General features: G+C 40.3%; 1 protein-coding gene across 1 annotated transcript in view; it reads left to right on the plus strand.

Annotated features, from left to right (window-relative positions):
* The window catches only part of NAE1 (NEDD8 activating enzyme E1 subunit 1), a 48,624-nt gene that overhangs the window by 12,202 nt on the left and 19,064 nt on the right, over positions 1–17,358 (plus strand). The window contains exons 5-16 of the mRNA XM_063438295.1: positions 157–228; positions 6,155–6,234; positions 6,326–6,435; positions 9,151–9,260; positions 9,383–9,445; positions 10,058–10,121; positions 10,201–10,292; positions 10,760–10,819; positions 10,900–11,033; positions 13,917–13,992; positions 14,105–14,144; positions 16,457–16,543. Of these exons, the coding sequence (XP_063294365.1) occupies positions 157–228; positions 6,155–6,234; positions 6,326–6,435; positions 9,151–9,260; positions 9,383–9,445; positions 10,058–10,121; positions 10,201–10,292; positions 10,760–10,819; positions 10,900–11,033; positions 13,917–13,992; positions 14,105–14,144; positions 16,457–16,543 (988 nt within the window). The remainder of the gene's footprint in view (positions 1–156; positions 229–6,154; positions 6,235–6,325; positions 6,436–9,150; positions 9,261–9,382; positions 9,446–10,057; positions 10,122–10,200; positions 10,293–10,759; positions 10,820–10,899; positions 11,034–13,916; positions 13,993–14,104; positions 14,145–16,456; positions 16,544–17,358) is intronic.

The following is a 17,358-nucleotide window of genomic DNA, read 5'->3' on the forward strand; positions in this document are numbered from 1 at the left end:
CCAACGAAATTTTAGTAGCTTCACAGTGGTTGGAACAAGTACATCATACTTACCAGGCACTGATCACAATAAAGTGTTTAGTTTAGGTTTGTTACTGATAATTTGTATGCCGCCATACGATGTAAATATTCATGTATTTTTTCCCATTCTTTATAGAATCGAGCACAGGCAGCTATGGAGCTTTTGCAAGAGTTAAATGACTACGTCACTGGCAATTTTGTCCCAGAGGTTTGTTCATTTACATGTTGTGATGTATAAGTGTATGGCTGTCAGATGCTGCAATGTAGCAAATATTTAATAATGAGGAAAGGAAGTCATAACAATATTAACCCCTTAAGGACACATGACGGAAATATTCCGTCATTATTCCCTTTTATTCCAGAAGTTGTGTCATTAAGGGGTAAAGTTATTTGTTAAACCAAGATAAGATTATCTATCATTGTGTTAAGTCATACGTTACTCTGAGAAATGATGTCTTGCTTTTCCCTTAAACTTTTAACTTCATCCAGCTTACAATACAATATTACCAACATATAAATGCTATTTTCATTGAACCATGCTATAGTTAATTTAGTTTTATTTCATTTTAATTGCCTTTTTTTTGAAGATATACTGTTTTGTCTGTGTGGAGGTGCATGAATACTTTTTTCAGAATCAGTTCTTACGTGACCAAAGATCACTATATGTTGTGCAGCAGCACGTTTAAATGGCACACCTGGCGATGACCGCAGATGCCATCACAAAATGGGCAAATGATCTTTGGTCAGGTTAGGGCTGTTCCCACCCGAGCGTCACTTAGATGGCAATGCTCAGGTATTATTTCACAATGCTGTGCAATGGCGAGTGTAGACATTCCGGTATATTGAAAAGATAACAGAGATAACAAAGGCCAAGCTCAAATGTGCTTAGTAAATAAACGGTGTTTGTAAACCAACAGTCTCTATGGTCTTCCCTACTTCACTCTGCACGTAAGCAGGAAAGACCATAGAGACTAACTGTTGCTTTTTAATCACTGTCCAGCCAAAGGTGTATGTATATGGCTGAAGAATCCTGTCCTGTACTAATGGTAGGGATGAGATTTTCTCATTTTTTTTCATATACTTAATTTAACAAAAAATATATTTCCTTTCAATACTCGATGAAAATGATTATTGTATTAAAAAATAGTTTTGAGGTAACAGCTGTGCTTCAAACGAGCTTGGACATCTATATAGAAATACTGTATGTTTGCGCAGAGGCTATATTAAAGGGACACTCCACTGGCCAAATACAAAATTAATTTTAAAAATCACTGTTTAGGGGGCGGGGCCTGACAATCATGGCGACTGGTTGTGTTTCTTGGGAGCTCCCAGGAACACACTAAGGAAATCTCCTATTTTGACTGAAATAGCCAAAACCGGGCATCAAGCGACTTACCTCTAACTATATGTGAAGAAGACCCGACTTGCGAATGCTTCCACCAGTCACTTCGAGCACTCCAGACACCGAGCTTCACTGAGGCCTAGTGAGCGCTGAGGAGGGGAGAGGCGGCCGCTCTCCCAGCCTGGCGCGACCGGAGTGCGGAATATGCGCCTGGAGCCCTGCTACCCCCCCCTTTGGACCGGTGGGGGTTATCCCGGTCCCTACCCTGATGGCTCCCAAACCCTATCTAAGAGCAGCACCAGAGCCGCAAACACCCGCGAACATGGCGGAGCACCATCTAAGATGGCGGACGACACGTGTCCCCACACTCCTGGAGGGGAGATCTTTGACGCCTTCTGGAGAAAGCTGGAAAGCAGGCTGAAACCCAAGGAGACCACCGAAGCACCTCCTGAACCACCCCGCTACTCCCCGAAGCGTCCTACTGCACACACCACGAGCCCGACATACCGGAGACAGCGACGACGGCCTAAGCGACGTAAGGCAGTAAAATCAGCCGGCTGGCAAACTGCAAAGCTTCCTAACCCCAGCAACATGCAGCAGGAAAAGCACAGGGTCAGGGAGAGGAGTAGAATTCAAGTGCAGCTTTACGTTATGCAGGAGTCTCCCCTGGCTGACAGTCTAAGGAGACAAGCACCCTGGGACACTAAATTCCCTATAAGAGGGATAGGATGATCACCAAGATGGGCCTCTGACCCCAGCGCCTACCCAGCCTGGGGTACCTGGGCAGTACTGGACTTCATACTTGCCATACTTGTATAATCTACTAGAGTTGTGCCTCACACTTTCTTTGCTTTACCAGGTCCAGAGGGTAATGCAATCTATTCTGCTGCCATTCCTACAACCTATTCTGATGGGGGGTTGGGGCTGTCTGGGGTGGTAAACTCTACTGTATCCCTTACCTTACCATGTCTATCTACACACAGTACCTCTCTCTTATCAGTAAGGGGATATGTTATGTCATGTCATGCTTGTTACTTAATCTACTTTTACTACTCTCATGTCTCACCAACGTTACTGCTACCATATAATATAAAATTGTGCATTGCCTAGCGATTACCCTACTTGTTACTTATGCTAAGCAGCTCGAGGATTGCCTTTGGGGTACCTCAAGCCAGTTTGTGTCCATAATATGCACTGCAAAAAAAAAAAATTAAAAAAAAATAAAAAATCACTGTTTAGTTCATACACCCCAAATAAAAAGGTGCATGCATTTAATTATGCATTTTTTCATAGTTATATTTAAAAACAGGTTGCAAACTTGCAGTTCTGCCTTTGCAATCCCTTCCCTTCAAACCCCGCCCAGACTGTTTCTGTCCAATCACAGACTTCCCATTGCAGCTCAATGAGAGGTATTTGCAAGGCAGGTGCTCTGGGCAATTGCTGCCTCTTGAGTTTAGCTCCACTGAACTAACCAAACCAGGAAGTAACAGAACCTGCTGTCTGCTTGAACACCAGGAGGGTGTAACCAGGTTATTTTATAAAAGTGTCAATTTCAATTGAAATCTGCTCTTTTTGCAAAATGAAATAAAGAGCACACACACTCTTCACACACAAAGTGTTTCAGCAAGCAAAAGTGCTTTAGGGGTCTGGAGTTTCCCTTTAATTTACATGATGCACTCTGGCTGTTCCAGGCCAGACTAACATACAGTGAACATTACACATGAAAACACGCAAACTGAAACGTGTTTGTTTTTTTTAAAGCATGACCTATGATGCTTTAGTTATCTACCAGGTTGTGCAAAAACTCACAAGTGACAGTTCTGCCGTCATCACTGAAACAAACCATACTACTGAGAGTGTGATGTAAGCAGCCAGTCAGAACCTGATATTTTGATAGATGAGCTTTAAACTCTGATCCTTCCTCTATGAAAGCAAGAGGAAATGGTTATGTGACCTCCCACATGATGTAAGCGCCCCAAGGAAATTTACAAGATAGTGTCGGTTCTTATGATACTAGATAGCAGAGCAAAAGACGTTTTTTGATGGAAGAATCCCGTATAGACTCCATAGCATATTTTTTGCATTTGCAAACGTTTTATTGCTATATTCCTCTCTTTGTTTAAGCTGTAATCTCACTGGCAACACAAGTTATGGTTTCTGCAGAGAGGTCAGTGGGTCGGCTCTGTTCGCATAAATAAAAAAAAGTCCTTATTAAATTGTAACAGTGTGATAGGCATTGACACATGGGGTAGAATGGAGGAGGAAGACTATGGAGTAGGAAGAATATATAAATAGTTGTGCACTCAACTATTAATCATAGGTTAAGGGTATTATAAAAAGAAAGAAAGTGGGTGTGTTATACGTTAGGGATTTTTTTTTCCCCCTAGCTTATAAGACTATAGTCACCAGAACTACTACAGCTTAATGTAGTCGTTCTGGTGTCTATAGTCCGTCCCTGCAGGCATTTTGCAGTAAACACTGTCTTTTCAGAGAAAAGTCAGTGTATACATTACAGACCAGGAGAACCTCTAGTGGCCACTCCTCGGACGGTGTGCAGCACTGATTTTCAGTGTGGAGACATTGTTTCAATGCATCTCTGCAGAGATGCTGATTGGCCAGGGTGGTGTTTGGCTCCACCCCCTGCCCCGGCTGCTTCGCTGAGATCATCAGAATGATGATCTCAGGCAATCCAGTGCGTTCCTATAGGAAAGCATTGTGATTGGCTGAGGTTATCAATTCTGATGATGTTAGCCAAGGAGGCAGATCGGGGGAAGCGCAAGCACCGGGGAAAATAAGGTGAGTTTTCCAGTTATTTAAAGGGGGTTATACACCCTATAGCGTTCCTTTAACTTATGCCAAATAAAAATACAGTAAGTGTATCATGTTACCTTTCTACAATCATAATGCCAATTAAATAAATAATACTCAAGAACACTTAGCAATAAGCAGGACATATTTGAAAACGAGATACATCTCAATGTATCCTTCCTTGCAAAATAATTTATAAATAAATGTGTAGAAAATGAATAGATTAAAAATCTCTAAAAATAACTTAACATTTGTTTTCTCTGTTTGTGGTTAAAATGATGGTTCGTAATAAAATGGTTGAAATTAAAATAGACTTATTTTGGTCATTTCAAATACAACCCCCCACCATCATAACCACCTTTGAATTGTGTTTACTTTGACTTTGTGAGTGCGTTAATAAAAGGTTCAGCATTTAACATATATTAAATAACTATTGAAATGTAATACATAATTACAAAGGTTTGGGTGGAGGATGGGGTTCATTCAGTAAGCACTTAATTGTAAGAATTGAAAAAATATATATATTTGTTTTTATAAGCTCACTTTGCCTCATGTTTACATGTTGCTTTTCAATTCATTACAATTCTGTGTTTGGTGTTTTCATAGAAATTTCTCTGTTTGTCTTACAGCGAGTTAATACTGTCTATGACTTATTTAAAGGGGCCTTTAAATTCCCACTTTGCAGTACTTTTCTCTCTCCTTCTTTACAATTGTTAATTTATATTGTTTTGTTTTTTTTCCGTGGTGAAATGTTGGCCTCATTTTTTCTGCTTAATGCTAATTACACTAACAGCCCCCTGCCAATGATTCACTCTGCAGGCATGCGCCCTTTATCACACAAGGCATTCAGCCAATCAGCGACGGCTGGTGACTCACCCAGGGACTCTGCATGCTTCATTGTGAAGACTGGCAGCTCCAATGCAGGGAATACAATGATATAAATGTTTAAATGAATGTGACATTATGTTCAAAAGCCAAGCAAGTTCTCTTCTCTGCCTCTAGCTGTCTGTCTTTCTGTCTCTCTCATTCACACAGTGTAGCCATATGTTGTGACTAAAATCCCCATATTTTATACATCAGACGGTGATTTTTAAATGGCGAAAGATTTTTTTAAATGTTATCTGTGTGTGCTGAACCTTATATCTTTAGTAAAAAAAAAATATCTGGGGACTTGATTCCTATGAAACAATTGGCAAGCTCTACTAAGGAACTGTTATGTTTTGATATGTTCTGTTTAACATTTTTTTATTATTATTAATTTCTAGATTGGATTAATTTGATTTCATGCTGTAAAGATGGTTATGGGTTCATGTCACGACTTTGTGGCTTCCTGCTCTAACCGCCCGTGCCTGCCTTACATTACTCATATCCACTTCTCCCATGGTTAGGAGTAATAATTTCACTTAACCCTACGTCGTACGCTGAAGCATATCCAGCATGCATACTGTGCCTAAAACAACACCTTTCTTTTGTAACCTCTTATACTCCTGTATATGGAGTGCTCAAAGGCAGCTCAACTTGCTTGATTATACTTATCAGATACGTAGGATATTTCAGTACGACAATTTTGACACAGCCGTAGTAAAGGTATCCTGACATTCCCCTTCGAGATACTAGTGATTCTTAATAATTTGTTGTTTTCTTTAATTATTTTCTAGCTGATAAGCAGGTTTTCATTTTTTTAATTAAGATGTTAAGTATCGACATACAAATTCGTCTTTATAGTCAAGTAATTTATTTGTACATGCTAAATGATTGTCCTTGCAGCTGTTAAACTTGACTCAATGTGTATCTTCCACCTACACAAAAAAAATTAGATCTTTGTAATCGTTGTGAATTGTTCTCACACTACCTCATTATACTACATCACTAATGCCTGCAATTACTGCATCTTCTATATCTCACTAAAAAAGGAAATTGAAAAACAAAATAAGAAAACATTGTCATTCATACAGCCTGGATCACCTTTCTTAATATTTTGTAGAAGCCAGAACACCTCTTAGAAAAGGACCCTTCCTTCTTCTGCAAATTCACGGTGGTGATAGCGACACAGCTCTCAGAGAGGTATAACGGCGCTCTGCGCGCTGTGCGTATGTCAGACATGTAACCTGCTGCTATGTGTTGTTTCCCTCATTGTGTCCTATTGATATTTCAGCACGCTGCTGCGTTTGGCTGAAACCCTCTGGGACTCTGGGATTCCTCTTCTCATTTGTCGAGCGTATGGATTTGTCGGCTACATGAGAATTGCTGTGAAAGAACACACCAGTAAGTCCGGTTTTTCGGGTTCTGTTTGTTTTAAGGTTGATTTATATTGGTGATTTATTCATTAATTGAGGAACTAATGAGAGAATTCCACATGTTAGGTCAAAACACCCAGGATAGAATAATACTTTTGTTCAGCTATTTTGATTTACAATTTGCAAAGCCTCTTGTCAATTCTCCTCAGGTGTCCCTAGATTAAACTAACTATTGACAATATTCCTCCATTTTATTGAACTTGTGTAATTTACATCACAAGTTCCTTACAGTGGGGAACGGCAAATGGCAAAGTTAAAGGGACACTGTAGGCACCCAGACCACTTCAGCTCATTAATTCAGTGCTTTCCAATGGGGAGGTCTAATGCCGCGCATGTGCATTAGACCCTGCTCGTCGCGGGTCGGAGGAGGGGGCGGAGTTCCAACCCAGCGCTTAGGGACATCGGCGCTGGGATCAGGTAATTACATAAAGGGTTTTTAACCCTTTATTTACCAGGGAGGGGGGAGGCAGATGAATTTGTATTCCTGGCATTACAGTATCCCTTTAATGATTTTGCTTAGTTGCATTTTACATAAATAATAATTTATTTTGTAATAGCTTGCACAGTTCTAATAAGTAGGCTCTTGGTTGGGGATATATATGTTTTTTTTTTGGTTTTTTTTATTGTTCATGTTCCTGATTTTTTAGAAATGCTAATAACAACAGCAGACTTTACCTGCTCTTCAATTTGATTGACATCTGAGACGAACCAATTGTCACATTTGTAGGAAGTAGTGAAAAGAGGCGAATGGCTTAAGGCACCATAACCACTACTGCACTCTAGTGGTTATGGTGCCAGGAGTGCTCTGGAAATTTCCCCATTGTAAGTAATCAAATTGTTTTAGAACAGTTCGACTTCATACCTGGGGTCTGCCAGGTGCTGCCCCCTACCTTCCCTACAGTCTCAGTAGGAGCCAGAACCTGTGTCTGCCTGAGCAAAGCCCGGCAGAGCATGGCCTAGTGATCAGCAATAAGCTGACATGCTGTGCCAGTGAGCTAGCCCTCAACATCACTAAGCAGGAGGTTCTGACTCTCCTGGCTGAGAGGAGGAAGCGAGCATTGTCACAAACGCTCTACTTCAAGAGTGTGCGTGACGTAGTTGTGGTCGTGAAAGGGTTAAAGTTTACTATTTGTCTACACTAGACCGGAAATCATGATAAAATCCCCCTTAACACCAACCACACCTTAAGCATAATAATATAACTATTACTATTTTAACGTTGCCACCACCAAAACTATTTATAAATGGGGTGCGTTGGTCCCCCAGGTAACTTACTAAGAAAACGCACCAAACATAATTTAGCACAATATTTAAGAAATTGCAAAACACTAATTAGTCTCTTCAGGTAACGTGATTCTTTACCAGACAAAGGCAGAACTTAATAAAGGAATATTTATTATGAGCAAAAAATAGTCACAGTGCATACAAAAATATAGATGACAATTAAATTACATACACCAACGACGGATAAAATAACAGAAGTCCTCACTTACTCAGGTTTTCAAAGTAAAACTTCTGCACAGGGGGGTCTCTGGTAAGAAAGCTGGTGACTCACCTAGAATTAGATTCTGCCTCCAAGCAAGTACAATGCACACTTCAGTATCATTAGAGATAACCCTGTGGATTACAATGCCTCGCCCAGAGGCGATGTTAAGGCGTATTTATAGAGACAATAAGTGACCACCCCCTTGGGCCCCAAACCAACATTAATCCAAAAGGAAACATTTGGTTCTATCTTCTCTCATGTACTTGCCACAGAAATAATAATTGCATCTGTGAATTTGTTACAATTTTTCCAATCCATAGATATGTCACACTCCTTACTTGTGACCCAATATTGCAGACATCACAATCCCTTCCCCTATGGTTAAGTTACACAAATCATGTTTGGCCTTGATTAGAAGATTGTGCTCGTCTCATTCCAAATATAACAAAAACGAGGCTCAATTATTATTCTGTGAGTAAGTATTAATGTTTCTTTTGGATATGATACTGGAACACAAGGCTTGTTTTTTGTTTTTTTTTCTTTTCTTTCTTGAAAGTTAATGATCATTAACATATCAAAGAAATCAACTCCTCAATTAAAAGGTACAAGCGATATGGCTAAAGCCAGCTAGTTTACAGTGGGACTAGACGTACAGGCATCGCAAGTGTAGAATCTCACACACTGCAGAGCTTTTGATTAATCAAAGAATCAATCCATGTTGCAAACCATCTGCCCCTTTCACATTCCTATGCAATTTACATCACCCCTTCTGTCATCTGACCTTGCAACCAAGTGGCCAATTTATATATGCTCTACACAAATTACATTAAATGGCAATATTCTATTATGCACCCTTGGCGTGACAAGTGGTGTCTGGTAAGAAGTCAAATTGTTCTTAAATGGTTTGACTGCTTGCAATATGGGGAACAAGAGCACTCCTGGTACCATAACCACTACAGCACGCTGTAGTGGTCAGGGTGCTTGGAGTGTTCCTTTAAGTGATTGAACTAACTTTCTAATAGTACCACCAATGACTGAAGGAAAAAAAATATATTGTAATGAAAAAGACTTTAGAGCAGATTCATTTGATAGATTTAATCCATCTACACTTGGAGAGACCAAACAATATTGCAGAGAGTTAGGGTTTATGGTTGGTGATGGATCTAAAGCTTCCGTGTTTGGTTATTGTTCTTCTAGTAATAGAATCTCATCCAGACAATGCACTGGAAGATCTGAGACTGGACCAACCATTCCCTGAACTCAGCGAGCATCTTCAACTCTATGACCTGGGTCACATGGACAAAAAAGTAAGCAATTTTAATGGCTATCTTGGACTGGTAGTGTGAATTATTAAACTAATTTTAAATTCATTTTATTTGGTTTAACATGCAGATTAATTGTCTTCTGTGCTGCTCTGACTCCTTTCTAGGACCACAGTCACACACCATGGGTTGTTATCGTTGCCAAATGTTTAGAGAAGTGGCGCGGTGAGGTAAGCTTTTTCCTTATTGTGTTTTTGGCTGTAAATGGGATGGGCAGCCTAATACAGAGAGAGCCAAATTTGGCATTGCAACTGCTTGTGTCAAAGGCTGGCTGAGCGTTTGGGAAATGTAGTTATTGTAGCCCAAAGCTTGACAAATCCACAGCTCCTATTTTCCATTGCAAAACTGAAATGGGATTTGGTGCTGATAATTGTCTCCATGCTAGCCAAGAGAAAAAATAGAATGTCCCCCGACACTCCTCATAGACTGGAAGGAATTTGGCTTCAAGGATCATTTGCACTTTACTGGGGCATCTTGCTCTAGTCTAGAGTTTTGAGTCAGGATACCACATGTGAGTGCAAGAGCTCTAAAGCTGTCTCTGCTGATGAACACACAGAGACTGCTCGCTCACCCACTAGACACCTGGGACAGAACTGCATGCCTCTAGATATACTTTTCCCAACAAGACTCCTGTTTATTTCTGTTGTAAAGAAGCATCTGTATACTTTTGCATCATCATGAAATCTAGTTGAAAAACAGCTGCAGTCCTATTACTTGCCAATACTGGTTTGGTACAATATCTGATAGTAGCATAATGATTGTGAACACTTCCTATCTTGCAGAATTTAGGGCAAATCCCCAAAAATTACAAAGAAAAAGAAGCTTTCCGAACTATGATCAGACAAGGTACCTCAACAGCTGAAGATCTTGTTTTTGCAAATAGTGTGAATGTTGCCGGATCTAATGTGATTTCTCTCCCTGGCAGGTATATTGAAGAATGAGAATGGGCAACCAGAAGAAGAGGAGAACTTTGAGGAAGCAGTAAAAAATGTGAATACTGCATTAAACATCACAAAGGTATGAACGATCTGCATCCACCTTCACAAAGTCTAAGTCTGGAGGTATGTTGCAAAATACCAGCTAGTTAGCAAATATTTTGAAGGATACATATTCCCTTATTAACGGTGTGGCTAAAGATCTAAGGAAAGGTTCAAGAATACTCTTGTTGTAATAGACATCTGAGAGCACGAAGCTGTGTTGATCATACAATCAATTTATCTCTAATATAGGCAAATATTGACACTTTATTTTTAGTACCAAAAGTAGGATACAAGTAACCTAGGCAACTTAATTGTCCCTAAAAACTAAATATGTTCTCTGCAGCATGTGTAGAACACACAACCTAAAAGTAAATAATATACTCAATTTGTTTTTGTGTTGTTGTTGGGTTTTTATAGTAGGAGTAATTTATAGTGATCGATGCTGCATATTTTTCTAATGTATTTTATTAATATCACTAATTATGTATTTCATCACTTCTTTAGTTACCAAGTAACATTGAAGAGGTTTTCAATGATGAACGCTGCACTAACCTAACTCCACAGGTACAACTGGTTTTAAATATTCATATCCATTCTATCCACCAGTTTAATACAAACGTGACACAGAATATTATTGTTTCTAGTCCACGCCGTTCTGGATTTTGGCTCGCGCCGTCAAGGACTTTATCTCTATGGAAGGGAAAGGAAACTTACCTCTGCGAGGTACAATTCCCGATATGATTGCAGACTCCGACAAATTCATTAAATTACAGAATATGTAAGTTTTCAACTAACTCTTCATTATAGTGTTATCTATTGGACTTTCTTACTGTGTAAATTTTACTTTAAGGTTAAAAAAGTCAGTTTTCTGTGCACACATACACAGATAATGTAAAATACCTTGAAATGTTCTATTTTGTGTAAATTAAAATGCCATGGTTTTATGTAGCAAGGAAATGAATCTGATGTAATGAATGATATATTGATGACATCACATTCGCTTTGAACGTTCTAAGTGCACTTCTACTGTGCCTTCTTACTACATCTTCCATTTGTTTTGGGATAGAGGTATTGAAACAGAGCCAAGAGCACAGAGGCAGACCGAAATCTAGATAGGGAAATGGGTTATGTACAAAAAGGTCAGAGTACGAGAAATATCTACAGAGTCATAGAGCAATGCCAAAATACACGCGCATGGAGGAATAAAGGCAGGGACTAAGGCAGCTATAGTGACACTTCAAAATGAGTTTCAATTTCTTTTTTTTATATTTCTTTATTTTTCTAGTGCAGAAAAGATACACAAGCTCGTCATGCCCCAACAGCATAGGCAAGCGGAACTTCTTACAGAGAGAAAACGGTTTAAGGCATTTGAGAATAGTGCACCATTTTTGTATAAAACTGACATAGTCAGGCTATAGCTTCATATCTAGACATTGGTGAAAGACGAGTTAGCTAGGTATAAGGTAACTAGACATGAGGAATAACAAGATAAAGTGAGAAACACTGTGGTAAGACACACTTGAGTTCTAATTATTGCATTGAAGGAAAGTAATTGAAAGATTATGGAAGATTATAGATTAACAGACAGCATTAACCTTCCAGGAAGGCCCCCAGCTTATCTATTAACAATTGAAATTGCGGGTCGATGGAATAGCGTGAAGCTCATAGGAGATTAATACAAAATTATATTGGATAACAAAATGGGGAACAAATCTACATTTATGTCTAAAAACATTCCCAGCCCATGCCCTTAAAGGACCACTCTAGTGCCAGGAAAGCATACTCGTTTTCCTGGCACTAGAGTGCCCTGAGGGTGCCCCCACCCTCAGGGACCCACTCCCGCCCGGCTCTGGAAAGGGGAAAAGGGTTAAAACTTACCTTTTTCCAGCGCTGGGCGGGGAGCTCTCCTCCTCCTCTCCGCCTCCGTTCCTCCCCGTCGGCTGAATGCGCACGCGCGGCAAGAGCTGCGCGCGCATTCAGCCGGTCACATAGGAAAGCATTCATAATGCTTTCCTATGGACGCTTGCGTGCTCTCACTGTGATTTTCACAGTGAGAATCACGCAAGCGCCTCTAGCGGCTGTCAGTGAGACAGCCACTAGAGGAAAAAGGGGAAGGCTTAACTAATTGATAAACATAGCAGTTTCTCTGAAACTGCTATGTTTATAAAAAAATTAGTTAACCCTAGCTGGACCTGGCACCCAGACCACTTCATTAAGCTGAAGTGGTCTGGGTGCCTAGAGTGGTCCTTTAAGTGTCCAAGCGTGGTCCGGTGTCATGAGCAGTTGCTTCAGCTTTGTCAGCCCGGGCACTTGCGTGCGATACAGGATCCACGGCACCGGCGGTTGTCTTATGTGAACCGCTGTCACACGCAACGTGTGGCAGGGAGCAGCCAGGCAGGAGGGCCTCAGGAAAGGACTTTGGAGCATCAGCTGAGGGGACTGTGGTGAGCCTTGCTGTGGCCTCAAAGATCCCTTCCTGGACTTTGCCTCTCGGATCAGACCAGGAAAAGGCTGGTCTGAGGGTAGGATGTGCTTCGCAGTTCTTATTATGTGGCAGTCCTTGTGTCTCCTCCATCAATCCCAGTTCGATCTTCCAGTCCAGGAGCGTTGCTGGATACTGCGGGATGGTTGATAACACAGCTCCTGTGAAGCATGATTGTGTCGTTGCTAACAGAGCCTGTTTTTTAGCCGTCTCCAGAAATCGTCGAAAAGTCTATTTATTTGGGATTTGATGTCGAGTTACTCAACGCTGGGGATGGGGAGACATGCGGTCTCCACCATGTCATGTGGATCACAGGAGAGTCTTCCAGCTTTGAAGGCTTCATCTCTCGGTCTCGCCAAGTACAGGTGGCTGCCCAGAAGTGGTCCGGGATCACCCCAACAGGTCCAAGGAGGGGGGTAACGGGGCGTATGTTCACAGGTAGCAGCGTCTAGGCACCTTAAGACCGGGAGGTCAGCCGCCTCTCCCCTCCAGCGTGCACTAGGCCGCATTTGTCACGATGGGGTAAGTGGATTTTTGACCTGCCGCACAGGGTGTCAGGTGAGTCAGGGAGTATAGACCTCGTTAGATTTATCACCGTGCAAGGTTATTGAAGACATAATGTGCCCGTTAAAGCAGTGTGGTGGAGGAGCTAACTTGGGATGCATCCATCCACCATGACAGTCAGGCCCTGAACCCGTGAGTTTCAATTTTAAGGTCAAAATAGTCAGCTGTGCCTACCATTCAGCTACTCTGACTTTTAATTTGAAATTCACTTTGAATTATCATTTCAGTAAATAGTCCTGAAAACGCTACAAAAAGTTGTCAAAGGGGTTACATGGGTTTTACAGCTGAACCACAGAATTGGAATGTCAGTGTTCCCTGAATTTTATATTTAAAGAAAAAAAAATAGTGTTTGGGACTTATTCACTAAACATTACGTTTTGGCTAAAATAACCAAGCTTTGACTGTCCTGGAGATGGATTTTTTTGCAATTTAGTTTTCAGTTCAATCTTTATTGAATAAACCCCATTGCATTGTCAACAAAAGGTGCTGTTGAAGAGATTTGTTCCCTTGCCACATAAAATCCCCACTGTTTCATTTGTGATATTAGTATACAGGATATAGAACATACACATGTTTAGTTTTGTGATCATTATACTTTTTTTATTCTGGGTTTAGATATCGGGAGAAAGCGACAAAAGATTCAGTAGCTGTGGAAAATTACGTTTCCAAACTTCTGCAGTCTGTAGGCAAAGTAAGCATTAAATAAAATCACAGTGTAGTTGTGTTGCCATTCCTACACTCTTAATACGTAGCTCCCGCTACACGTTTATAACTTAGATTTATTCTGATCCTCTTATTTGCAGCCCCCAGAATGTATACCTGAAAAAGACATTCGCCTGTTCTGTAAGTAATAGATCATTTTGATTTATTTTATTGCTTGTATGTTTTTTTTGTACTGTTGTGATCCCGCAAGACTGACATAGCTTTACTCATTAAAGGACCACTATAGTGCCAGGAAAACAAACTAGTTTTCCTGGCACTTTAGGGCACCCAGACCACTTCATTGAGCTGAAGGGGTCTGGGTGCCTATAGTGGTCCTTTAATGTGTAATAGTACCATTTGTATTAAGGAATAGATTACAATCTAGCATTTTATATTTATCAACAGGTTACTAGCTCCAGATGAGTCATTAACTATACCAAAACAATGACACCATACGCATAGATTTCAAAAGCACTTTTACCATTACTGGCTCAGTGAAAGAGAGCCCAGTGCCTTTCATTAAACACTCATGTTGAACCCTTTCCAGAACTTACGGCGTGCTTTGCCGTCCTACAAAAGGAGGGCTTTAACACCGTTTGGGAAGCATAGCACGCCCCAATGATCGGGCCCTTCTTCTAATCTTCACCAAACTGATATACCAAACTGAAGTGGGCAAGCCCTATTTGACCCTGTACTTTCAAAAAACATAAAACCTGTACATGGGGGGCATCACTGTACTTGTGAGACATTAATAATAAAATGATATAGTAAGTGTGGGTGCAATTAATATGAAAGGGGTAAATTGTGGTTGAACAGACATATAGCTCAAATTCCAGGTTTTGTTTTGGTTTAGAACTTGTACAGTTCCCTCCGTCCTTAAGGGTTTAAGTGATCAAAGTCCTGCTGAAGAAGACCAGGAAAGGTTAAAGGATCTTAACATGTATAGCTTGGAGGAAAGACGAGACGGGGGGATATGATAGAAACATTTAAATACATAAAGGGAATCGACACCGTAAAGGAGGAGACCATATTTAAAAGAAGGAGAACTACCACAACAAAAGGACAAAGTCTTAAATTAGAGGGACAAAGGTTTAAAAATAATATTCTGAAGTATTACTTTACTGAGAGGGTAGTGGGTGCATGGAATAGCCTTCCAGCTGAAGTGGTAGAGGTTAACACAGTAAAGGAGTTAAGCATGCGTGGGATAGGCATAAGGCTATCCTAACTATAAGAAAAGGTATTTAGAAAATTGGGCAGACTAGATGGGCCGAATGGTTCTTATCTGCCGTCACATTCTATGTTTCTATGAAGAGTTATCGACATATTAATGGGATGTTTAAAACTTGCTAAGTATCAATCGCTTTTCTATCAATTAACCAATACTCTAAAAATTGTCATAGTGCTTGCATATGAGCCGAATTAACACCGCAAACACCTTACCATAGTTGATGATGTGTGGAGGTAACATCACCTGACTTATACTAATAATTATCACCATTGTACTATGAATAGGGACAAACTGTCAGATGTGATCATTACTAGATATATCCACTTTTGCATATTGTTAACCTTGCAATCTCAGTGCAGCATTCTCAAGAACATGTGATTAATGATGACAACTGAAGTCAAGCCCAGTTGTAATTTGATAACGATCTCTAACTGCTGCATCATTACTGCCAAAAAACGTGGTGATGTTTGGATTGTGATCACATTGAAAATACTCACGCGATTCTGCTGAAAATCAGAAAGCATTATCGATCATATACCCAACACTGTATTGTAATTAGCACCGAAGTAATGACAAACTCCCTTTTTAATTGACGTTTCAAAAGCATCTAAACTCTAAGTTCAGAAAGCAGAACTGACATGAGTCCCTGGGGTGAGAGAACTGTCACTTAATTAGAGGTGACAGATCTGCTTTTGGCATCCATTTTGCGTTCGGCCGCTACCCTTTTATTGTTTTCAAAAAAGTCCCTAACATTTTCACTATGTTGTTACAAATTGCACACCCACCCGGAAGTTGTAAATGGAATTGTATGATCTGGATTGAATAGCCCCATTATGTAACATAAATGACATGCAATGCAAGTGTCATATGTTTGGAGCAGTCTGCCTGTGATTTATGTGAAAGCAACCTGCTGTACAATCTTACAATCCTAATTTGGGAAGCACGTTTGACCAGGGCCATCATGACTTCTTGTTCCTGTTGTAGTTTAATACATTTGCATAAAAATAATACAGCACTGTAGAATGAGGATGTTGTCACTTTGTAAATGAAAAGAAAGATAACTCATTTTAATTGGCCAGTGGAGCGGAAACAGCATTGTGGTAGATGTAATTAGATCGTGAAAGATGTAGTGATACTTATTCGCTCACCCAAGGTAAATTGAAATCTGCATATGTGGGCTTAAAGCCTATTATAATGCTCATTCTGACGTTCTTGTTTGATGCAGGTAGAAATTGTGCTTTCCTCCGTGTTGTACGGTGCAGATCACTAGCAGAGGAGTATGGTGTTGACACTGCAAAGAAGGATGATATTGGTAAGGAACCTTTCTGGGTTTTACACCTTTGGTACCAAAGGACATTCAGCGCCATGACCCATTCCGTGCCCTATGAATGCTGTTGATGTGCTCTTGAATGGGCTTGTTATGGTACTTTTTGAAAGTAAACCAAAATGTTCAAAGTCTATCTGTTCCTGTCCAAATCAATAAAGTTAAATTGCGTATATACGCTGAAGTAATTAAGTCTGACACACGAGGTTCAGGTTAAAATAACTTCGAGAAAGTTTATTGGCAAGTGAAGAAAAAGCGGGCGCGCAGGCCCTTTTAAGAGGCATTTTGCGTCATCATTGATTATTAGAATATCAGCAAATAAACATCATCAATTGGATTAATTATTAAGTGACGGAGTTAGTGTCTTACCTATTGGTTAGTAAAATTAAGAGGTTAGTCCCGTGCCCACCCATCAGAGGTGGGATTATTCTGGACACGGGTGGGGGGCAAGGGGGTCCTAAGCGTCATTTTACACGGTCAGTGATATCAGGCTTTATGTCCAGGTGCAAGGTCTCTTATGAATAGAACATTTCATTACTACTGTGTTCTGTGGCCTTCAAACTATACTATCTTACAAGCTCTTAAGGAGTAGCCGGCAAGTCTTAAGGAGTAGCCAGCACCTCCTGGTACTTGTCCTTGAAGGAAACACGGTCTTTGTCTACTGTATTAATTGGGTTGAGAAGTTCAGTCACGTAATGTAGTTTTAAAATGAACAAGTTAAGTCATGAGGACAAAATGGAGGGATTGAAGAAGTCAGGTTAGGAGGACAAAATGGAGGACGAAGTCACAGTATAAAGTTAAAA

This window comes from Pelobates fuscus, chromosome 12 (genome assembly GCF_036172605.1).
Source record: "Pelobates fuscus isolate aPelFus1 chromosome 12, aPelFus1.pri, whole genome shotgun sequence".
Classification (NCBI taxonomy): Eukaryota; Metazoa; Chordata; class Amphibia; order Anura; family Pelobatidae; genus Pelobates; species Pelobates fuscus.